The following is a 23,702-nucleotide window of genomic DNA, read 5'->3' as shown; positions in this document are numbered from 1 at the left end:
GTAAAGAGAAAATGAACAGTGGAGAATACGGAGAGAAGTCAAGTTTTCCTGTGTAGAGTTTGCAAAAGAAAAGTATCAACTTGAAGCAAAACACAAAAAAACTGACACGTGATCTTTATTGCTTACCCATTGGGTAATTTTATTCCTTCATCGACTGTCACGAACACCAGCTGACCAGCCATCAAGAAGGAGCCAAGGGCTAGTCCTGGGACCGTAAACACTAAACACAATGGTGTCTGTGATGTCTTCTCGCATGGTGATCCCTTCCGAACCCACACCCACCGGAATATTTCCGCTCTCCGATTTTGACCAGTCCAAGCCCTCCATCCACATCCCTCTCCTTTTTGTTTACAGGCCCCTTGTCAATGATCAACCCTTCCTCCCGTTTTCCATTCACATTCTCACCAAATCTTTAAGCCAATCCCTGGTTCACTTCTATCCCCTCGCCGGTCACTTACGCGAAAATGTAGGCGGTCGCTTTCAACTCCACTGCAGTGGCAGGGGTGCTCAGCTTTTAGAAGCCGTTTCGCTGGCCAAGTTGGATGAGTTCGGTGACTTCAAGCCCAGCCAAGATGTTGAACAGCTCGTGCCCGAGATTGATTATAATCTTCCTGTGGAGGAGATTCCTCTCTTGGCGGTTCAGCTCACCAAATTCCGATGTGGTGGTCTTACTCTTGGGGTCTCCGTGTCGCGTGCTGTGGTTGATGGGGCATGTATCGTTCATTTTGTGAACTCGTGGGCTAGGATAACTAGAGGAGAGGGTTTAGATTTAAGCTCGACTGAAATGCTACATCGTGATTCAAGTATTTTAGATTCGCGAGCAGAGTCATGTGCGGCGCCGCGTTTTGATCATCCCGAGTTTTCTCCACCACCACTTTGGCTAGGTAGCTTGGTAGATGCAGAGGATGAAGCTGCTGCTGTTATTCTGAAGCTCACAAAAAATCAAGTTCAACAACTGAAAGAAAAGGCCAGTAATTTTGATGCTCCCAGGCGGCCTTATACGAGTTTTGAGGTAATCTCTGGGGTGTTGTGGAGATGTGCCTGCAAGGCGCGGTATGGGGGAAATGGCGACCAACCAACGAGGTTGTCCACTAGGGTTAACTGTCGAAATCGGTTAAGGCCACCTCTTCATAATTCTTACTTTGGAAACGCAGCGATACCCACTGTGACTAAAACGAGCACGTTTGATGATGTCATGAGCAAGCCTGTGAGTTATGCCGTTGGGGAAATAAGACGAGCATTAGAGAAGGTGACAGATGATTACGCAAGATCAGCTCTTGATGATATAGCAGGTCAGAAGGATGCGAGGCTGCTGAGGAACACCTGTCCTGGAAAACCCAAGGGAAACCCAAATCTAGATATTGTTAGTTGGATGAATTTTCCATTTCAAGATGCTGATTTTGGGTGGGGAAAGCCAGTCTATATGGGACCAGGAAATATTCATAGGGAGGGGAAAGCTTTCTTGAGATGGCGATGGCTTCATGGTAGCCTTATGTTTGCAAGTGATGGCTTCATGGTAGCCTTATGTTTGCAAGTGTCACATATGGTAGCTTTCAAGAAGTTGTTCTACGAGGAAACAGGGGACATGTTTCGTACTACTTCCAAATTGTGATGGCTGTGAGCCAAATTAAAATGTCCAAAGCTCCATCAGTCGCAAGTGCGGCTTATAGCCCCTCTCAAAATGGCCATAGTCCTGCTTTGAATAGATGTGATGAGAGTACTGTTGGTGTTGAAAGTTGTAGGCTTGACACAATTAGCTTCAGATCATTATCGTTATATTTCCTATTTCTAGCAAATTTGACTTTTGGCGTCTTGTTAATTAATTATTAGTCATCATGTTCCATTGAACTCAACCTAGTATGCATTTCGAGAATCCATTTCGATTTTTTGAACCCAGGACGAAATAAATTAGGGATTTGAGGCAACAAAGTGCCGTTTCATGATCATAAATAAGAAGATCCTGAAACTGACTAAAGCGCATCTGGAAGTGGAGACAGCAAATGGTGATGGCTTTGTTCTGGCAATTTGTTCGTAGAGGTGTTCAGTCTAGACTCATTTTGATTGGTCCGTTATAATTCCGATTATATCGGGATGGGTTTTATCCAGGCCCGAAAATAATCGGGATGAGATTTTACGGGACGGCACAGGAAGGGGGTTTGGGACGGGACGGGACACGGAATTACCATCTGGACGTCCCGTCCCATCCCGAATATTATATATATTATTTTTTATTTTAAATATATTAATTATATAATATAATTTATACTTATAGTAATTATATCAATTATAATTTTAATATTTGTAATTCTTATTTAAAACTAAATTTTTTATATTGATAATTTTAATGGCATGGAGTAAATATGGTGATATCTTTCTTCATAATATATTAATTATGTTAATATAATTTATTTTTATATCTATCTATTTAATAATTTTTATTTATAACATATTTCTTGCTTATTTTAGAAGAGTAATCAGTTTAATATATCTTCATTAAAGTAGAAGAATAATAATTTAATGTTGTGTTTGACTTACCTGTTGTTACTAATCTTATAGTATAAAGATCACTTGTATTTGTTATTATAATATGTAGTTGTAATTAATATAATTCAATAATTGATTTTAAATTATTGTTATTTATATGCTTGTGTTGTTTTAATTTTAAACTTAATAAATTATATAATTTAAAATTTTAATGAACGTTATTATCTATATTTTTTAATATTATTTCATTTATCGAAACAGCGGGGTGTCCCGATCTTGTCCCGGTCCCATTCTGACTCTTAACAGGATGGGACACGGGACCAAAATTCAGTCTCGATCTTTTTTTTGGGATGGGACACGGGACGAAGGTATCCCGATCCCATTCCGTCCCGTGAACAACCCTATTTGTTTGCAGTCACGTCATTTGGATGCACTCAAGAATTTGTTTTATGAGGATGTACACAACGAATTAGTGCTTGCTTCCAAATTATGATGATAGCTTGGTTATTACATAAAAAAGTAATTTATTTTTTAGAAGAATATATTTTAATCATAATTTTTTAACTTTTAGATAAGTGATTTTATAATAGACATCAAACATATAACATTCAATATACCTTAAGGTTTTTGTTGGAATGCTTAACAAAATTTATTAGTAATAATTCTTAAAATTTCTTTCATCAAATATAAAATGAAAACAAAATTAAATGATATCAATGTTTTTAAAAACAATTGTAGTATTATCTTATTGAAAATAAGTAAATTCTCTGACAATTATATCTTCAAACTATTGAAACAATTGAACTATACATGCATCAAAGATCATATATAAAATTAAAATGAGAATTCTATCTAGTATTTCAAATCTTTTATAACATGCCAACTTAAGAGGGCCGAAAATATATAATAATTATATTTTATTAAAAAAATTAAAAAATTACGGGAGGTTCTAGTGGTCTCCTGTCTTCACCTATAGGTGTTTTCAGCTCTTAAAACTGGTGTGAAAGATGCAAAAGACGTGAAATGTCATGTTTGCCAATTTCGGAGCTGTTGGGTCTTGCAGCATACGACCAACGTCCAATAGACCCATGTTCAATCTCGAATAATATTTTATGTCTGTGTTTTCTATTATTATGTTTCAAAGAGTATGCATGTTATTTGTTATTTTTAAATTGGTTGCCAAATGGCATCATTAGTTTTTTTTTTTAAGTTAAAAAAAAACCTAAAGACATTCTATAATTAATAAGTTATACAATTGTGATCTTAGAGCTTCTTAAATATAGAAGCTCAAATTGTAATTGAAACTTCAACCTGGTTTCTTACAATCATCACCGCACAGCCTCCACCATCACAAACTTGCAGGAGATGAAATTTTTCATTTTGTTAGAATGATCTGTGTTATAATACCTGTATACGCTAACCAATGAATTGAGATTTTTTTCCCCCTGAACATCTGGATCTGGGCACGAAGTACGATACAGAGGAATTAACACATTTTGCACACTTGCCTGTAAATAGAATAAGAACAGCTAAACATTGCCAAACTGCCTATAATTAATAAGCAAGCAACCGTCCCAGAAAGACACCAATACATTTTACTGGAATTTCCCCCGCCTGCCTCTCTGTTTCCTTTTATTAGTCTAAAGCTTGTTACCTTAATTGTTTGTTAAACATCTCGTAAAATCCTCTTCTTCCTTACCTTCCTTTTCCTTATGATTCCCACCCTGTTCTAGGCAGAATCTGTAGGGGGCTAACAAAGAAGAAGAATGAGTTCTCCGGTCTTCAAAGAATATAGTCTAGTGCCCAGACCAAACGGCACATTGGAGGTCTGTTTCGATAAGCAGGTCTCCTATGGGTCTGGCTATTGGCTGGAAAATTCCTTACAAGTCACCATGCCTCTGTTTGCCCTGCAACTCGCTGTAATTCTATCATTTAATCGCCTCTGCATCCTTGCCTCAGCCCCATGGCACTTACCTCGTATTGTCACTGATGTTTTTGTAAGTACTTCTTAGCCCTTTTCTAAATTTGAATTCTTCATCTTGATGTTTCATTCTTGACATTCTGATATTGCCTTTGGGGTTGAAGGCTGGTTTCTTGACAAGTCCAGCTGTTCTGGGGCGATCTACTTTTTATGTCAATCACGTATTCACTTTCAGTAGTCTGATGGCCTTGGAAACCGTGGCAGCTATGACCCTTGTTTATTACATGTTCTTGATCGGCTTGGAGTTTGATTTGAGGCCAATAAGGCGTTCCGGGAACAAAAGGCCATAATAGTCGCCATTGTTGGTGTAATCTTCTCTATTCCCTATGGGATTGGATTGTACTACCTACTTCTCTCCGACTTGGGACGCAAACACATGCCTCCCCCGGTAACTGGAACGAGACATTTCATTGGTGCCATGATATGGGGAATCACCCTTTCATGCAGCGAGTTCCCTGAGATTGCGAGGATTCTCACGAGCCTCAAGCTCGTTCTCAACGAGAATGGACAGTTGGCTTTAACCTCTGCTCTCATTAATGACGTCTTCTCTTGGATCTTCCTTGTAATATCCATATCAGCACTCCATGCAGCTTCAGGAGCATCCATCGTCTCTACCTTCGTCTTTCTGTTGATAAGCGTCTATGTGGTTCATCCTCTTGCCAAGTGGCTTTTCCAGAAGGTTAGCACAAAGGACAGAGATTTGATCGACGCTCAAGTCGTGTGTCTCCTGCATATGGTTTTGCTCTTTGGATTTGTCGCCGATGGATTGGGAGCTCATTCAATCACAGGGCCCTACATTTTGGGAACTATAACCCCAAAGGGTATCATCTCAAAGGCCGTTCAGGAGAAAGTGCTTGATTTTGTGACAGCATTCATGATGCCAGTCTTCTTTGCGGTTCTTGCGGAGAGAATTCATGTTGAAGACTTTGCCTTGGAAATTCATTGGACAAGCGTTGTGGTGGTTGTTTTGTTGGCTTTCATGGCCAAGATTTTGTCCACTCTCGCTGTCTATATGCTCTACAGGTTGCCTCTCAAGGAAGGCTTCTCTATAGGACTACTCATGAATACCAAAGGAATAGTCTCAATCATCATCCTTACCACCGGCAGGGACATGCTGGTAAGCCAATCTAACAACCTATCATAGTCAAATCAAATTAATTTGTTCCAACACGGGAGCTATCCTGTCTGTCCCAAGCTTCACATTCAAAGAGGGGTGTATGTGTAATATGATGCAGGCTCTGAATGACCAAACATTTGGGGTAATGATACTGATATGCTGGATAATGACGATTCCAGTGGGGCCTGTCTTGGCCGCCATAAGCAAATTCACGAATTCGGATATTGGAAGTAGCCTGCGTAGGACCATGCAAGGGGCAAGACCGGACATCCCGCTCAGAGTGCTGGCATGTGTCCACACATCACACGACGCCAATGTCATTCTCAGTCTGTTGAAGGCTTCGAACCCAAATGTTAAATCCCCTATCCAGGTTTTCGCTGTAGAGCTTGTGAAGATAACAAACCGCCCCACTACAGCACTAATCCTAGATGATGCTTCTAAGCAAGTAACGGAATCCAAATCCAAAAAAGATCTCTTGCGAGGTCTCACTCTAGACAGCAACAACACACAGACGGGGGATAACCTTGAGTGCTTCGAAAACCTTAGCCAAGCTATATTCGCTGAGAAGTTAAGGGTCGTGTCTTCTTACAACACCATGCACAAAGACATCCTCCATTTAGCGAAGCAAAGAGGAGTGACACTCATACTAACCACACTGTACAAACAACCAACATACGATGGTCTAGGTGCAGGCACAGCCACAGCCAGAGCAGCAAACATTGTGAACAGAGAATCTTCAAGCAAGGACGAGAAAAAAGTGGTGCTCGAGAATCTAGTGAAGGAACCACCATGCTGTTTGGGAATATTCATAGATCGAGGGCTCGGTCAAAAGCGAGGCAAAGAGCGAAAACTGGCAATGTTCTACGTTGGTGGAGCGGATGACCGTGAAGCATTGTCGTACGCATGGAGGATGTGCAGGCACCCAAACACAAAATTAACAGTGGTGAGGATTATTTGGGACAACCCCAGTGACGAATTTGATCAAACAGATGAAGAGTACATCAGATTTTTCAAATTCCAAACAAGGGACATGGGGGGATCGGTGAAGTATCTAGAGAAAGTGGTGAGAGACGAGAAGGAAACGTTGGCGTTGCTGAACAGTGTGGGCGATAATGGGTATGATTTGTGCATAGCGGGGAGAGGGCAAGGGAGGAGGATGTCGCTGGCACAAACGCTTGACCCTGTGATGGAAGAGCCGGCGTTGGGACCGCTCGGCGATACGTTGGCGGATTTGAATTCTGCGGCGGAGACTTCAATTTTGATATTTCAGACGCAAGCTAGCAGTGATGGGAATCCCAATCCAGCGTCCACTGAGTATGCTTATTTTGAAGGACATGGTGACCTGATGCTGCGTGGAGGCCGTATGACATGGCGAGCTTCTGAGTCTGATTGACCATCACTCTCTTTCGCTTTCTGTTCACTTATCATTGATACACTGTCACTAACTGTCAGCAAGGCCATTAAACTAGGAGGAAGAAGGAAATGAAAAACAATGTAAGTTGTCTGAGGCTGAAACTTGGATTATCTGCCCATGAAGGCAAAACTACTTTTCTGCAGTCCATTTTGTTTTTACAGACTTCAATATTTATTGTGTGCTTGTTCTATTTTCTATATATTTATTAAGTTAATAGACAATTTAAACTAAAACACAAATTTGAAAATGTTTGTTTAAAAATAATGTAGATTTTTATTTTAAAATTAATAGTAATCCCTGCTAATAAAAAGTGTGAATCTATTTTTTTTATAAATATGCATTATATACTAAAAGTTGAAAATGATACCAACGTACCAATCCCAACAATCCAAACCTATTTAGGGACTTACGAATAGTGATTAATAATACCACATCACAGAAATCTTGTCACACATGTGCACGCAAAATAGTACATGTGTGTGTGGTGTTCTGCTATATAGTTACACTTCCTCTTATTCCTTCCTCTTATTCCATTTATAAGATAAAAAGAGAAACATTTTGATTATCCTATTTATAAATTACATTATTAAATTTTTATTGCAAATTTTTTTATTTTTAAAAAATATATTATTAAAGTATATATACTTAATAGTGATAAAGTTAAAAATTTATTAAATTATTAGATAAAATTAATAAATTTTAAAATTTCTCTTGATCCCAGTAAAATATGTTAAAAATTATTTATAAATAAGATTTAAAAAAATGCATGTAAAATAAACTGAAATATTTTTAAGTTAAAATATCTTCCGGCCTCGTTCGCAAGTACGTACACACAACACAACCAGGTTTTTGTAGACACTGTACGCGTGCTTCGTCCAAAAAAGAAAAAAAAGGACACTGAACGAGTGCATGTAAAGGGCTGTAAAATTTACTGAACCATTAGACGCAATTATTGCTACTCTGTTCAGCGTTTTGGCTATTTATTCCCAGCGCATTTTTTTTTTTTTGCCAAATTCCCAACACATGATTATTCCCAACAAATTCAATTCCTGTCATTCAACAATAACTATCCCCCTTTTTGGCTTAATTTCCACTTATAAACTAAATGGCGTTTAATTTTCTGTTGAAACGGGTGAAATCTTAACCGCCAAAAAATTAGTCACTCAAACTAGTTTGCATGCAAAAATAGAGACTGTACATTTAAGTTAAATTATCCAAAAGTAAATTTGAGTTGATGTGAGAAATTTTACATTAAATAAAATTAGTTTTAATAAGTAATATATAATAAAAAAATACATATAAACTTAAATTTTAGATTTTGAGCTAAGATACAATATATTTCATCATTCTTCATCCATTTATCCTTTCTCTATTTTTGAGTGGTCACTCTCCAATCTTAATTAATAAGTATGCATGCAATAATACAAAGTAACCAAAGTAGTCATTTTCCGAGAGAACAACTTCAGATCCACGTAATGTAACAGTTGGATTGCATTTTCGTTGTTTTAGCTTGAAATTAAAAAAAAAAAAAAGTCATTGACCTGCTAAAACATAGAGATTTAATTAAATTTAACATGCTCCTCTTTTCATCATCTAATCTTAATGAAAAGGCCAAATATCATATCTGGAATGAAATGTGAGCTGATTTCGCGAGTTCAAGTACCTCATCCAAATCCAACAAAAACAAATAGAGCAGAAGAAGGTCAAGTTCAAACTCACTAGATTCATACATACGCTTGCCGTTAAATGAAAAAGAACTTAATCCTAATTAATTAGTTTCTTGCCTTATTTATAGCAAACCACTCCAGAAAAAGCAAGGTTAAAAAAAGAGGACAGAGAGATTTACTCCAATAGTTAAAACTTAAAAAAAAAAAAAACCAAATAAAGGAGCGTGCTCTTCGCCATGTGTCACCAATCCATTATGTGTCCGTCTGTAATGGGGATTCCACTCTCGAGCTTACATGCAACAAATTAACGCCAAGGATATTCACGTTCTGGGAATTGGAAGGCCTGGTTTATGGTTAACCAGCGCCTTGCCTCCCCCATCATTCCCTATAGCTTTCTTCCCAGAAAACAGAATTAAAACAAAAAATCAATAATAGAACCTTGGCATTGAGTTTCTCATCCCTCTTCTACAATGAACGACCTTCTATCGGTAATCATTTATTCTCCCAACTTTTCTTTCCGGGTTCTCATGCATTGCGTATGCTTCTTCTTCTTCTTGGCTTTTTTTTTTTTTTTTTGGATTTATTGTTCTGGTGTCATTCCGGCCTAGTTTTCTACGTGGGGCGATGTGAATTCAGCTGTATTGACCTTTCTGCCTTAGCTTCTGTTTGTTTACAAAAGAAAATGTTGGAAACAAAAGATTTCGGGGGCTGTGACTGCTGGACAGTTGATCGTCGTCGGACCTCTCGTTTGGGTTGTGTTTTTTTCCCTTAGCCGATCGTAAGATTAGAAGGCATGCTTCCTCGTACAAAAACGGGCATTGAGAACTTCCCTCTCTGGACGTTGATGTTCGATCAATTAAAAGTTTCAGAAATAGAATCAAGCATTTTCCAGAATGATTTGCTATGTGAATAAGCTGTTCTAAGTAGTTAGCGTCATCGGTATATGCTTCCTCTACGCTATATATATACTTGCTCCGTAGTCCATATCAACATAAGAGGAATGAAGTTTTACGTGGGCATGCTTTATGGAATTTATAATTTACTCAGTTTAAGTCTGATTTGTCAACAATCTCTGCAGGAATATATGAAACGAAATTTAAATAGGATTCTTCCGGAGGCCCATCGAAATGTTTCAAAGAGAATTGAGGTTATAGGAATACATAACTTTCAAAGATTAAAGTAATTAATATATGAAGTCATAAACAGTACTTGGCCTCCGCCTAACAGCTTAAAACTTTATGAAGTGTAGTTGAATCATGTTGACCAGGTGGTGTTTATGAGTTTTAATTCTTGGCATGATCGATAGAAATGTTGATGAAACCTCCCGTGTTTATTTTCCAGTACCAAGGATTACAGTTTAGCCAAATATATTAATTTTAATTACTATCTTCACACAGGAATCGTTTGAAATCCCTCGTGGGCATGGAAATAGAGACGTCGAGTTAGGGGCATATCTACGGACTTCAGGAGAACTGGGTTTGGATACTTTCTTCAAAAAGGTGTTTAATTAATATCTTATGCCTGAAAAAAATGTGGTTTATCTCATCACATTCTCTCACTTTCCATTTTTCTGCTTTAATGAGTTCATCTTGTCCATTTTGTGCGTGATTTCAAATCCACGCACTTCTTGCTTTCATGCTCCTCTCAAATTCAATGTACCAATGTGGCTATGTGTTGTATTCTCCAGGTTCAAGAGCTTGATAAGCAATTTGAGAGGCTGGGTAAGCTTCTCAGGCAGCTCCAGGTATAGATGTTGTTGTCTTGCGTATTTAATGATCGGTTGCTTCCAAAATTCTTTACAAACAAGTTTTGAACATGTAAACTGCCAAGCATTCGGAGGATGTACATAATGAATCATTCAATTTGATTCTTCTCAACTTTAGATCTCCAATATGTTTGCATCAATAAAACACGATACACGAATAAGTGAGTTATGAAGGCTTTTTTTTTTTTTCGCCTGAGGATGATAGGCTCCCTCCAGTTGATACGTTGGAGGGGCTATCCGGTTTCCTCATAAAACCTGGCAGATAGTGGCAACTTAAACTTGATGTTCCTGATATTTATCAACTTAAACAACATCAATATTGAAATCTATGCATGAAGTTGGAATGTGGCTTGAGTTTTTGGAAGGATCACACAAAGTAAAAGGTTCGTTTGCAATTGGTGAGAAAAATTTACAAAGATATCCAAGTCTAAGAATGAAAGAAGAAAAGAGGAGAGGGATGACAAGATTAAGAAAACTTGTATCAGAAGAATGTATTGAAACAGAATGACTTGTGCTGTCATTTTGATCTCTCTCCAAAAAAAAAAGAGGTTGCAGTTGAGGTAACTTTCACGGTCTCTGCAATTGCAATCCAGTATCTGCTTTGTCAGTGTCCCTGAATTTTTTTTTTTTACTGTATCTCCGTAAGATTTTAATCCCCTTCGTCACATATAAATTGGAAAATGAAATTTTTTTTATGCCTTGAAAATGAAAAAGCTGGTTGGTTTTGCAGAAACCTCAATGATCTGTTTTATGAGCTTGAAATGTGTTCTTTCATCATTTTAATGCAAACTTTATTTGCAGGATGCTCACGAGGAGTCCAAGGCAGTGACCAAAGCTCCTTCCATGAAGGGTTAGTCATTTTTTTCTATGGAGGAAAAGAAAAAATAATGTCAAACAAGATTATCGTTGAGAAATGAATAATCTTCCTGTTGTAATATTTTTAATTGTAATTTAGAAATGAAAATGATTTGTGAGGGTAGGAGCTGCTCTAGATCTTAAAATGCACTTGTTATAGGGATACATCTTAAGATTGATGACGTGGTATGATAAATTATGACAGTGAATGTAAGACTTTACAGCTGCCGTGGGCTCAGCAATTATGTTTGACTCATTCATGCTCTGCAGATATTAAGCAGAGAATGGAGAAAGATGTTGATGAAGTTAAGAAAATTGCCCATCACATAAAAACAAGAATTGAAGAATTGGACAGAGAAGTGAGCGCATGCTGCTTATTTTTCAGTTGTATTTTCAATATCTAGCGTCTACATAATTAAGAACTCCCTCACCTCCTCCTTTACTTAATTATTTGTCGTAGAACTTGGAAAATAGGCAAAAGCGTGGATGTGGAAAAGGAACAGGTATCGACAGGTCAAGGATAGCAACCACCATGTGAGTAAAGTAATGATTATTATGGCAACCCAAATGACTTTTTTTTTGGGGGGGGGGTTGTGTGGAGAGGGAGGGGAAGAAAACTGCATCTCTAAACTTTGCATCTATTGAAGCTAAAAAAGACTCTACACAATGAAAAGAGAACCTTTTGCTGGACTATAATGTCCAGTCAAGGATTGACTTTTGGGCTTTAGAATGATGGACTTCACTTAATGATCTTTCGACCACTTTTTTTGGTACTATGTTGCAGTGCCTTGAAAAAGAAATTGAAGGACAAGATGGATGAATTTCAGGTAGGTTGACCTCATATTTGGTGTGACATATTGTCCTTTTAATATCATAATCTCAAATTAGTCTTGCTTGAAAAAGTGCAGCGGCTGAGGGAAATCATACATCAAGAATATCGTGAGGTTGTAGAGAGACGTGTTTATACAGGTTCGAGCACCTGTTACTCGTTGATTTAAAATTCTGCAATTTAATGGCTTGGATTTTCCATGATAAAGTATATCTATTGTGACACATGATGTTTTGTGAATGTCAGTGACGGGCACAAGAGCTGATGAGGAGGTATTTATAGGTCTGAATTCTTATACATTTGAAGAAAATTGCTCGTAGAAATTTTCTTCTAATTTTTTAACCATGTACAGACAATTGACAGATTAATTGAAACCGGAGATAGTGAACAGATTTTCCAGAATGCAATCAGGGAACATGGAAGAGGCCGGGTTTGTCGCTGTTCTAACATGCATTTTTCAATTTTTTTTCCTTTGGGGTGGGGAGATATAAGAGGGATGTTGTTAATATTCCTTGAGCAATGGGTTTGTTGACTTGTAGAGTGAAGTAATTTCACTCTGTCAAACCTCTCGTACATGTTGATTATCTTTGCAGATACTGGACACACTGGCAGAAATTCAGGAACGGCACGAAGCAGCTAGAGACGTTGAGAGGAAGCTTCTTGAATTGCAGCAAGTATATATAGCCTACTTGATTGATTAAACATTGTACCTCAGCTGATCAAAACAGACTGAAAATAACAACTAACTTGTGTTTGCAGATATATCTGGATTTGGCGGTGTTGGTTGATTCACAGGGTGACATTCTTAACAACATAGAATCCCAGGTATTTGGAGAACTTCCTTAAATAAGTGAAGCAGTTCATATTTAATACTGTATCTAACAAATAATTATGGTGGGATTGTCCTGTTGTTGATTTTAGCTTCCGCTAATGTTGTGTCTAGGTATCAACTGCAGTAGATCACGTACAGCAAGGCAATAATGCACTTGTGAAGGCAAAGAAGGCACAGAAGAGTTCGAGAAAATGGATGTGCATTGCTATCATAATACTTCTTCTTGTTGTTGTCATTGTTCTTACTTCAGTCCTCAGACCATGGAGTAACAGAAAGGGGGCCTAGTCACCAGTTGCTTATGTATCAGCTTGTGGACACTAAAACTAATGAGTACTTTTTTCCCTTGATTGTCATGTATCAAGTTCTCATATAGCAATTTTATACGTTGATATTGAGAATCTCAGCCTACATGTATAAATCTTCATTCAAAATTATCAGCAAAATTTGAGACCTCTATTTTTTTATGCAAGGACAGACTGTAAATTGGATGGGTTTTTCTCATCATCTCGTTTCTTGTAGTATCAATGTTTTGAAGTTCTTCCAGGTTATAGCTTGACAGTTGACATTAAGCTAATTTTGCTTCTGCCACATGAGGTTAATTCTAAATTTGATGGAGAAATTATTCATTTCTTACTTGGTTCCTCTCATAATTAATGTCCAACGAAGAATTCTTTTTAAGTTGGAAGATGATATTTAAATTATTGAAAAAATAATGTGTGAATGAAGCCCACCCCACTGCCAGAAGCAAAAGATATCACTTTACGCACTGTGCGAGATTTTGTCACACGGAGGCATTATTAAGACTTGGGATATGAAATGAACTTTAATTCAAAAGGCAACAAAACTCTCCACCACAACTTCAAATTTAAAAGAGTATTTCCACAACAATATTAGATCTCAAACAATGCTTTAATTATAAGTTATAACTTGTTTTGTTACACTTTAAGAACATATAGGTTGCAACTCGCAATTGCATTGCCTCTTTTTTTTTTTTTTTCCTAATGCGGGACATGTAAAGAGACAGCTAAGGATGCGCGTGATTCTTAACAAGTAATCTATTTATTAATTCTTTACATAAACAATCCTTTTAAGGCGTGTAGATAATTGCATATTTGCATGACCACTTATGTTTTTGCTTTCGCTGGTGAGTAATACACACGCGCGCGCATAATATATATATATATATATATATATAAAGTGGAGTAACCGTAAGAAAACGAAACTTGAAATAGTAAATTTAATGGCGGAAAAAAGAAACAGTAAATTCACTATGACAGGGATTATTGTCTTCTTTGACTGGCCGTCAGGGGATTGTTGTTGTTGTTGTTGTTGTTACAGAAACACAGGTAACTTCGTTTATATAAAACAGTCATGCGTTTTGTCTGATAAAATATGTATTAGGAATTGTTAGAAAAACTACTTCGCCCCCGTAACAAAAACAAAAACGAAAATCAATCAGTATCATTTCGGAAGCTTGCTTTAGTAGCTTGGTCATAGAAATTCTTTCGTTTTTATTCGCACCTACAAGGATTTTTGTTGTTGTTATTTTTTAATTGTATTAAGGTGTATTCCTATTAAAAATAAGGAAAAACACTGTAAGAGGTTCCTATAGTTTCATCTCGTTTTGATTTTAGTCCTAAAATTTGTTTTCATTGTTCTTGATACCTAAAGTTTCGTGTCATTTTGATTTTAGTTCCTAAAGTTTGTTTTCGTTATTCTTAGTTCTTATAATTTTTGTCGTCCAAAACTTTAGTCTCTTCTATCATTAATCTTGTCAAAAATGCTGAGATGTAATTAACACTATTAATTATTATGCAGAGGTGTTATTCTTATACTTAGTTGGCACATACTTACAATTAAGAAACCTTAAATAGTCAATTGTCATAGTGTCGCCGTCCTCTCTGCATCTCCTCTCGAGTCACTGGCCGTATCTTCTCCTTGTGTCTTCCAATCAAAGCAATTGAGCGTCCGTTTTCGAAGCAGTCCTTTGTTCATGTTTGTAATTTATCTTATGGGTTGGGAAAAATTAAAACTTAATGACTAATAACTCATATTGCCAACTAAACATAAGAATAACACCTCTACGTAATAACTAATAGTGTTAATTACACCTCTAGATTTTTTAGATGTAATTAGAAACTAAAACCAAAATGACAAGAAACTATAGAGACTAAGAGCAATGAGAACAAATTTCAGGGATTAAAATCAAAACAACATGAAACTCTAGAAACTAGAAACAACAAAAATAAACTTTAGGGACTAAAACCAAAATGACATGAAAACTATAGAGAGTTATCATAGTGTTTTCCTTAAAAATAATTATGTTTAATGCATTGTTGAATCTCGAATATTAGATATAAGGAATAAAAGTACAAATTTGCCATTGAAGTGTTGCATAGGGACGCCTAGTATTCTATAGTAATGAAAAATGCAATATTGTCCCCCAATTTTCAAAAATAGAGTAATGTCGCTTGATTTTGATAGAATCAAATGGTTGGTCATGAGATGGATTATTTTAACTTGATAAAGTCAAACCCGTTGCCACATTATTTTTTCCTTTGGTTAAAACATAGATTTAACATAAAAAAAATTCTCTAGAGAAAGCTCCTTGAGTCGTTGACCCTTGTCTATCACTCTTGGGACTGATTCCACTCCACCTCAAATCGTCATCTCCCTCAAGCAAATGACCTCACCTCACCTCACTCCATTAGTTCACCTCTTAGGCTAATGACCTCACTCATTGGATTTTATCATGTCATTACCATTATTTTTTTGCTCCAACCATAACTGAAGCTTCGCTTCTTGACATCCACTTGGATCTCAGGGACTAGGTGTTGATTGGGTGCAAGAAGGTGCGCGACCTCCTAGATTTCCCTTGAAATGATAGGGGTTTTGCTAGCTTGAGGGTTTTCTTGACATATTTGATAGTTAGAGGTGAGGTAGAGCTAGAGCAAGAAGAAAGTGAGTAGAATAACAGGATCGACAAGGATGGTAGAAAAAAAAAGCTCCAAGCAAGAAGGATGTGGGAAGAGAAATTACCGAAGGCACTAGATTTGGAAATGATAGATGGTAGAAGAAATGACCTCTTGGGTATTTTATATTTGATGTCAGGAATGGCCATCACCAAAATCATTCATCAAAAATATGTGTATTCTTCCTTTAGAATAGTCTTCATGAAACTCTTATCCTAATACACAATAAAGCTCACATCGTTAGAGTGATTCTCCAGGATTTGACCCAATTGGGAGAGGGATTGAAGCATTTGAAGGGATCAAAAAGTGTGGTTTTGGACTCTAAATCTATTTTCAGGTGAGCTTATGTATGTAAATTGGTGGATTAAACCTTTTGATTTGGGCTTGAATCTATTATTACTTCCAACCAATGATATTGTTAATATTCTTTTTGCTTAATGTTCTTCTCGAGCTTTTGCAAGAGCTTCTAAGTTGGATGCCACATAGGCATTGCCACCAAAGCAAAACAAAAAAAAATTGAGATAAATGCCACATAAGCATAGTTAGGTCAGTCAACAATCAATCATTTGAGTTTGTCAAAATCAAGCAAAATTACTTTTCTTTTGGAAGATTGGGGGTAAAATTGCAAGCACTCTCCATTATTTTAAGATATTGATGACCCTCGTACAATACTTTTGGAGCAGATTTACACCTTTTACCCCAAATATAAACACCTTTTCTAATAAAAATTTAAACTTTAATTTTTCACGTCTTTTGATAAAAAATGAAAAATAAATAATAAGTCAAAATGTTTGATAAAAACAAGGGAAAATTACATAGAGGTCCTATAGATTAATTCTAATTACCAAAAAGTCCCATGAAATGTAATAATAACTTTGAGATCTCATGGACTTGATTATAAATAAGTTATGGGTTGCATTTACCAAACTCCCCCTATTTCTTTTTTTTTTCTTTTTTTTTTTAAACTCTTCCCATCGTGTGTTTCCAACCTGGTGATGGACACTAACATTGCTGACCACATCAAGTCCTTGTTCTAGCGACGGCGCCGGAGACGAATTCTTCGTTGATTTGCAAACATAAATAATGGAACAAGGCTCATGGGAATTAAGAAATTTCAACTAGTCAGAGTCCTCATTTATGGACTCTATGATCACTTATCCCAGATCTATTGGAGATTAATAATTAATCTAGCAAATAGAGAAAGTGGGTACATACATCAAAACTTTTCCACCACTTTCTTGTAACCTTTCACATACAGTTCCTCCAACTCCTTGTACCTATTCATCAGGATCCCCTGCGCTGAGAGTTTAGCTTTTTTGAAATGATCTAGAGCCAGAGGTCCTTGATTTGGGATCGTTGGTTCGGGTAGTTGGGCCTTGGTGGGTTCGATTCTGCGGGGTAAATCAGGCACCACAAAATGGCTCTAGCATGGAAACCACCCTCTCGTGAACCTTGGACTGAGTAATACTATGAAAGCACATAAGAGCAAAGCAGGAGATCTGTGAAAGACCACTAGAGCTCTTGCTTCAGTTCAGTCTTTCAATTTATTTGCAATCCTCCATTTTTTTGTGTGTTTTTCCAAGATTTTTTATTTTTAAAAATGCACCCCCAATTATTTGCAATGCAATTAAAGCCTATGGGACCCCATAATTAGTTTTGCATTTCATTGGATTTTTTGATAATAAAAATTCATCTGCGGGACCCCTATGTGATTTTCCCTAAAAGCAACTTATTAGCCCCCTAATTTTGATTACACCAGGACTTCTGCGGAGAGAAAATAGTTAACCTACCGTGATTAATGACAATTACTTTGTAGCGCAACCTTTCCTGGTAAAAGATTTAAATAGCTTCTCATACATGATTCAGTGCATGTTAAATGTTAAATTAAATTATTAGATGTTAGATACTGGATTAGATGGAGTAATTGAGGGCAAAAGAAGATGATATTTCATGAAACATGGTTAAAAAATATCTGTTCTATATAGTGTCTGATTGAATATGACCCTCAATTGACCAGTCTTCTGTTGAATAAATGGCGGATTTTTATCATAATTGTCGCCGTCGTTGTTTATTTATTTATTTTCTCAGCTGGAGAAAGAAACGAGTTGATGGTTGTTCGTTTCCAGGAAAATGGTCTCTGAATTTTGTCTGTTTTGTTTGTCGTCGTCGTCGTCGTTTGTTTCCAGGAAAATGATTGTTTGTATATTTTGTTAGAAACGAATATTTTCTCTGGTTTTTTTTTTTTTGAAAAAACACGCAGACACATTACTTAAAATTAAATCAGGTTATCACTTGGAAGTTGGAACCAATCCCCTGCTTGTAAGAAACAAGGGTGTCCTTATTTAATCAATACATACAATATAAAAATGCAGAAAATTATATTAATCGCAGTTTTAAATGAATTCTTAATCTTTTAATCCACGTTTTTCTATGAAAGAAATGGTACACTTTGAACAAAGGGATAATTAATTAATAACAAAAAATAGGATATCTTCAATTTGAGAATGATTTTGTACTGTTGTTAAAAAATGGTTTAAAGTGAAGAACTATGTGAATGAAATTATTAACAAATTTCAAAATTCAGAATATTTCTTTAAAATTTGAGAAATTTCGTACATAAAAAGTCCTCCTCCTTATGAAAAATAAGGTCATTGAATTTTCACAAAAAGATGATCGTAATAACTAATATACTACTATTGGCCAAAAAAAAAATAATATAGTACTGAAAGAAGACTACAATCGACTACTATCATTTATTCAAGTGCCGTGACACTTACATTTTATGATAAAATTAGATTCCATAAGCAAACATTCTCACTGTTAAGCAAGGTACTTAAATTTATTTTTATTCAAGTAATTATTGTGAATTATTTATTTTCACTGAATAAATTTAACTGAGATAATCTGCCTGTTGGGATTGACACACAAAAAAAAAGTGATTATTGAGGTCAAATATCAATTTTCAGAAAAATTACCCAAACAGCTAATTAATTTGATAATTGATTATTAAATCAAAATCATGTTTGAAACAAGCATTGAAAGGATGCTTATAGATTCAATTTTAATATCAAATAATATATTTTATTCTTAAATAAAGTTTAACAAATTTAATAATATTAACTATAACTTTATTAATAATTTAATTTAAAAAAACGAATATCCTTTATAATAATTTGTATAATTAAAACCCATTTCAATATACATAATGCATTATAAATCAATTATAATTCTTTGTTCTAAAACAGATTGCACACCCATCGAAATATATACAATTTAATTCTTTTGTTCTTTCTATATTCATTGTTAAAAGTTATTTTTAATAATTGCTTATATCAAATTATATAAAAATCACTCATTTAATACCAAGCATTTAAAAATTCATTTTTTTTTATTAATGAGCGTTCAAATATAGACTTATAAAAAGTTCACGTCTGAGCCTTGCAAAAAAATTCATGGAGTGAGATTTCAGGCCTATAATGCAGGGTTAGTTCATTTAGTTGAAGCCTGCCTTATTTTCATCTTGGATAATTTCGATTGGAGAGGTCTAAATGAAACAAATAACAACCGTGCTAAGGTTAATTGTTAAAGATGTTGAATTAGTTTAACTAAATGCTTTAAATGCGAATTGATAATGCAATCACATTAAATATTTAGTGATAAAGTTTGTCATGTAAAACAATCTTGCACTTGATTTGATTCAGATGGTTATAAATCCCAATAAATCTTCCCATTAAAACAGGACAGGTGTAAGATAGGAAAGGGGACTCTCTCATCTTTCCTTTCCATCACTTTTGCTTAGTTCCTTTTCCTTTTCTCTAATTATGACATCAAGATTCGGATTATTCAAATTTAATCTCTTATAAAACTATTATTAAAATGTTAAATGAAAATAAAAAATAAAAAATCAAATTTAAAATGCTAAAATTTAATCTGAATAGCTTAAAATTGCAATAAAAATTAAATAAAAAGGATATATTTTACAGCAGAAGATTAAATTCAAACCCCTTCAAAATATTAATTCTTTTTTTTTATAGTGAGTATAGAGAATAGACTTTGTTAATAATAAAATATATTTTGTTTGATATATCAAGGGTAATGGATAGATATTTCTTTTAAGATATTAATTTTAATTCTATTCTAATGATTATAAAAGAACGAGGACGGGAAGAGAATAGAGAGCAAAGAACAGAGAATCCTCACCCCGATAAGCAAGTCGGCGTAGACTCAACGTCGCTGGACAAGAGGCCTTGCGCGCCTCTGCATGATATTTAACAAGCCCGTCATTCACTTTCTCCTTTTTTCGTTAAAAAAAAAAACGGTAAAAGAAAAAGGATCTGCCCGCCATTTAAATTCCTGCCGAAAAAACTAACCCTCCCGAGTCTTCCCTCCTCAATTCGGATTCGGAGGCTTCCAATTCCAAACGCTGCAAGCGGCAAAACGAAGCCCTAACTCTTATCCATGGCCGCCGATCCCACTCAGCACCAACTCGCTCTTGTTCTTGGCGCCGATTCCTCTCACTTCGAATCCCTAATCTCCAATCTTCTCTCATCCACCAATGATCAACGCTCTCAGGCCGAGTCCCTCTTCAACCTCTGCCTTCAGACTCATCCCGATGCCCTCTTTCTCAAGCTCGCTCATCTCCTCCAATCTTCTCCTCACCCCGAGGCTCGGACCATGTCCTCAATTTTGCTTCGCAGACAACTTACCCGCCAGGACGCTAACCTCTGGCCCCAACTCGCCCCTTCTACTCAGTCCTCACTCAAGTTGGTCCTTTTGAATTCCCTTCAGACCGAGGATGTCAAATCTATTACTAAGAAACTTTGCGATACGATCTCAGAGCTTGCCTCTGTTATTTTGCCCGATGGCGGCTGGCCGGAGCTCTTACCCTTCATGTTTCAGTGTGTCACGTCGGATAATCTTAAACTGCAGGAAGCAGCTTTGTTGATTTTTGCTCAATTGGCTCATTATATTGGCGAAACCCTAGTTCCCCAATTGACCACACTGCACACGGTGTTTTCCAGTGTTTAACGTCATCCAAGAGTTCCGATGTCAGTCAGAATTGCCGCTTTGGGTGCCAGCATTAATTTTATTCAGTGTTTGTCAAACCCTTCTGATAGGGACAGGTTCCAGGATTTGTTGCCACTCATGATGCGAACCTTGACAGAAGCCTTGAATTGTGGCCAGGAAGCCACTGCTCAAGAAGCCCTCGAGTTGTTAATTGAACTGGCCGGAACCGAGCCAAGGTTTTTGAGAAGGCAAATAGTGGACGTGGTTGCTTCAATGTTACAGATTGCAGAGGCAGAATCCCTGGAGGAAGGGACAAGGCATTTGGCCATTGAGTTTGTGATCACCCTATCCGAAGCCAGGGAGCGTGCCCCTGGAATGATGAGAAAGTTTCCACAGTTTATACAAAGATTGTTTGCCATATTAATGAATATGTTGTTGGATGTCGAGGATGATCCTGCATGGCATAGTGCAGAGACAGAGGATGAGGATGCGGGCGAGACTAGTAATTATGGTTTTGGACAGGAGTGCTTGGATAGACTATCAATTTCTTTGGGGGGGGAAATACAATAGTACCGGTTGCTTCCGAGTTGTTGCCCACTTTCTTAGCTGCTCCTGACTGGAAAAAGCATCACGCTGCCCTCATCGCATTTGCACAAATTGCGGAGGGTTGTTCAAAGGTAAGCTTGTTTGGCATTTAAATGTGAATTATCTTTAGTATTAAGATTCTTGTCTTGCCTGCTTGTGTTTACTGTAATAATTGCAGATGTTTCATATATGCTGTTTTCATTGCTTTTGGCCCATATTGTTTTCAAGCTTCATTTTCTGCCTTGGTTTGTGTGCGTATAAATTTACAAGTTGACGGAGAGAGTCCCTCGTCTTTTCTTCTTCTTTTTTCTTTAACATTTCTCGTGTCACATCTCTCATGGTGCAGGTGATGACCAAGAATCTGGAGCAGGTAGTGTCAATGGTTTTAAATTCATTTCAAGATGTTCATCCTCGTGTACGATGGGCAGCTATAAATGCAATTGGGCAGTTGTCCACAGACTTGGGGCCAGACTTGCAGGTTCAATATCACCATGTCGTGCTGCCAGCATTAGTTGGAGCCATGGACGATTTTCAAAATCCCCGAGTACAGGTTCGCATTCTCCTCTGCTAATGCCAAATATATGGTCTAATAATAATTTCTTAAGTCTAGCTTGCTTTCCAGACTTTTGTGGTTCATATTATGAGCCCTTGGATGGTCTGAGCTGGCCCTTAGATTGGGTTGAGATATACTTTATCAAACTTTACCAATCCAATTTGAGGCAAGCCGTTTTGTTTGCATTGATTGATATTGATCGAATTAATCTCTAGCCGTTCTCTACTTCTCGTTTTATTCTTTAATCTCCAGTTAATGGAAACTTTGCTGGTCCTCATCTCTAAAGCTTTATTCATTAGTTTGTCAATCCTATTAAGCATCTTGATTGAGCTCTCCTGGTTTTCCCACATTGTCAATCCTTTTTGTTTTTGTTTTTTTTTCCCGTAGTGGTTTATGCTTTAATAAATTTTGATTTATTTTACCTCGGTTCCATAATGCTCTATTAAAGTTCTTGTTCTAACCTGTTACCTTGTTTCATAAATTACAATTAGTGATTAATTGTCTCCTATTTAAATACGAGTGTTAAATGTTATTGTATTGTGATGACCTTTTTGTATTACTAAGTTGCTAATATGTCAATTCCCCCCCTTCCCATTTTCTACTTCTATATTGCAGGCTCATGCTGCTTCTGCAGTGCTAAATTTCACTGAGAATTGTACCCCAGAAATCCTAGCACCTTATTTGGATGGGATTGTGAGCAAACTTCTAGTAGTCTTACAGGTATCTGACTAACGGCCACATCTGACTTGCATTGCCATTGTAGAATTTTGTTGGTGTTATCACTATGGAGAATATAGCTTTTCTTGATTTGATATTTCTCAAGTTAGAAAGTATAACACCTCATATGTTCTCGTTATTTCTTTCCTTTTTTTTTTTTGGCTATGCAATTGAATCTACAATTCTGTTTAATATTGGCTAATTATTGACTAGAGCAAGCCTAGGTTTGTTGTTTGTTGTTTTTGTTGCTTTCATTTCAGTATGCATTTCCATAATGACTAGACGTCTTTGTTGATCCATTTTTGCCAACATACTCTATAAGCAATAAATTGTTTATGTTAGTGCCATGCTTTTTGCAAGTTTATGATGTGGTTTATGGTTTTTTTGTTTTTTACTCTATCTCGCATGCTTTCTAGAATGGGAAGCAAATGGTTCAAGAAGGGGCTTTGACAGCTTTGGCATCAGTTGCTGATTCATCACAGGTCTTTATGTAGCCAATCTTCCCTTGGATATGAAAATATGGCTTATTATACATAAGTAATCAAAATTGTATTTACAGGAGCAGTTTCAGAAATATTATGATGCCGTGATGCCTTACTTGAAAGCTATTTTGATGAATGCAAATGATAAATCTAATCGCATGCTTCGTGCCAAAGCAATGGAGTGCATTAGTTTGGTAGGAATGGCTGTTGGTAAGGAGAAGTTCAGAGAAGATGCCAAGCAGGTGACATTAATTGTTCAGTATTGCTATTTAGTTCTGATGTCCAACTTAATAATTTTCTATGCTTCCTGTTTTAATATATATATTTTTTAAAAATAATTGTTAAGCTTTTCATGTGCTATACTGACGCTATATGACTTTCTTTGTAAGTTAATGCTCTCCTATACATCCTTGTTTTAATTCTTACATGTATGAATGATTGT

The 23,702-nt window shown here is 36.4% G+C and overlaps 3 protein-coding genes and 1 pseudogene across 3 annotated transcripts; all 4 read left to right on the top strand.

Annotated features, from left to right (window-relative positions):
• Positions 1-229: 229 nt before the first annotated feature.
• LOC129305572 (hydroxycinnamoyl-CoA:piscidic acid hydroxycinnamoyltransferase-like) lies at positions 230-1,612 on the top strand. Its single transcript, XM_054945567.1, has one exon. It carries the CDS (start codon positions 230-232, stop codon positions 1,610-1,612), a length of 1,383 nt encoding a protein of 460 aa, XP_054801542.1.
• Positions 1,613-4,250: 2,638 nt separating this feature from the next.
• Positions 4,251-7,042, top strand: LOC129305571 (cation/H(+) antiporter 15-like). Its single transcript, XM_054945566.1, has 4 exons — positions 4,251-4,481; positions 4,570-4,626; positions 4,722-5,582; positions 5,701-7,042. Exons 1-4 carry the CDS (start codon positions 4,251-4,253, stop codon positions 6,973-6,975), a joined length of 2,424 nt encoding a protein of 807 aa, XP_054801541.1. The 3' UTR covers positions 6,976-7,042.
• A 2,056-nt stretch (positions 7,043-9,098) lies between these two features.
• Positions 9,099-13,252, top strand: LOC129304595 (putative syntaxin-131). Its single transcript, XM_054944305.1, has 13 exons — positions 9,099-9,151; positions 10,061-10,162; positions 10,351-10,407; positions 11,230-11,278; positions 11,554-11,642; positions 11,744-11,817; positions 12,068-12,110; positions 12,192-12,252; positions 12,359-12,384; positions 12,465-12,542; positions 12,706-12,786; positions 12,872-12,937; positions 13,056-13,252. The coding sequence occupies exons 1-13, from the start codon at positions 9,134-9,136 to the stop codon at positions 13,227-13,229; spliced, it is 918 nt and encodes a 305-aa protein (XP_054800280.1). The 5' UTR covers positions 9,099-9,133; the 3' UTR covers positions 13,230-13,252.
• Positions 13,253-20,232: 6,980 nt separating this feature from the next.
• LOC129306436 (uncharacterized) lies at positions 20,233-23,608 on the top strand (annotated as a pseudogene).
• The last annotated feature ends 94 nt before the right edge of the window (positions 23,609-23,702 follow it).

Source organism: Prosopis cineraria, unplaced genomic scaffold (assembly GCF_029017545.1).
Source record: "Prosopis cineraria cultivar Desert tree isolate PC_DT_omini unplaced genomic scaffold, ASM2901754v1 PC3, whole genome shotgun sequence".
Lineage (NCBI taxonomy): Eukaryota > Viridiplantae > Streptophyta > Magnoliopsida > Fabales > Fabaceae > Prosopis > Prosopis cineraria.
This window is presented reverse-complemented; position numbering and strand designations above follow the sequence as displayed.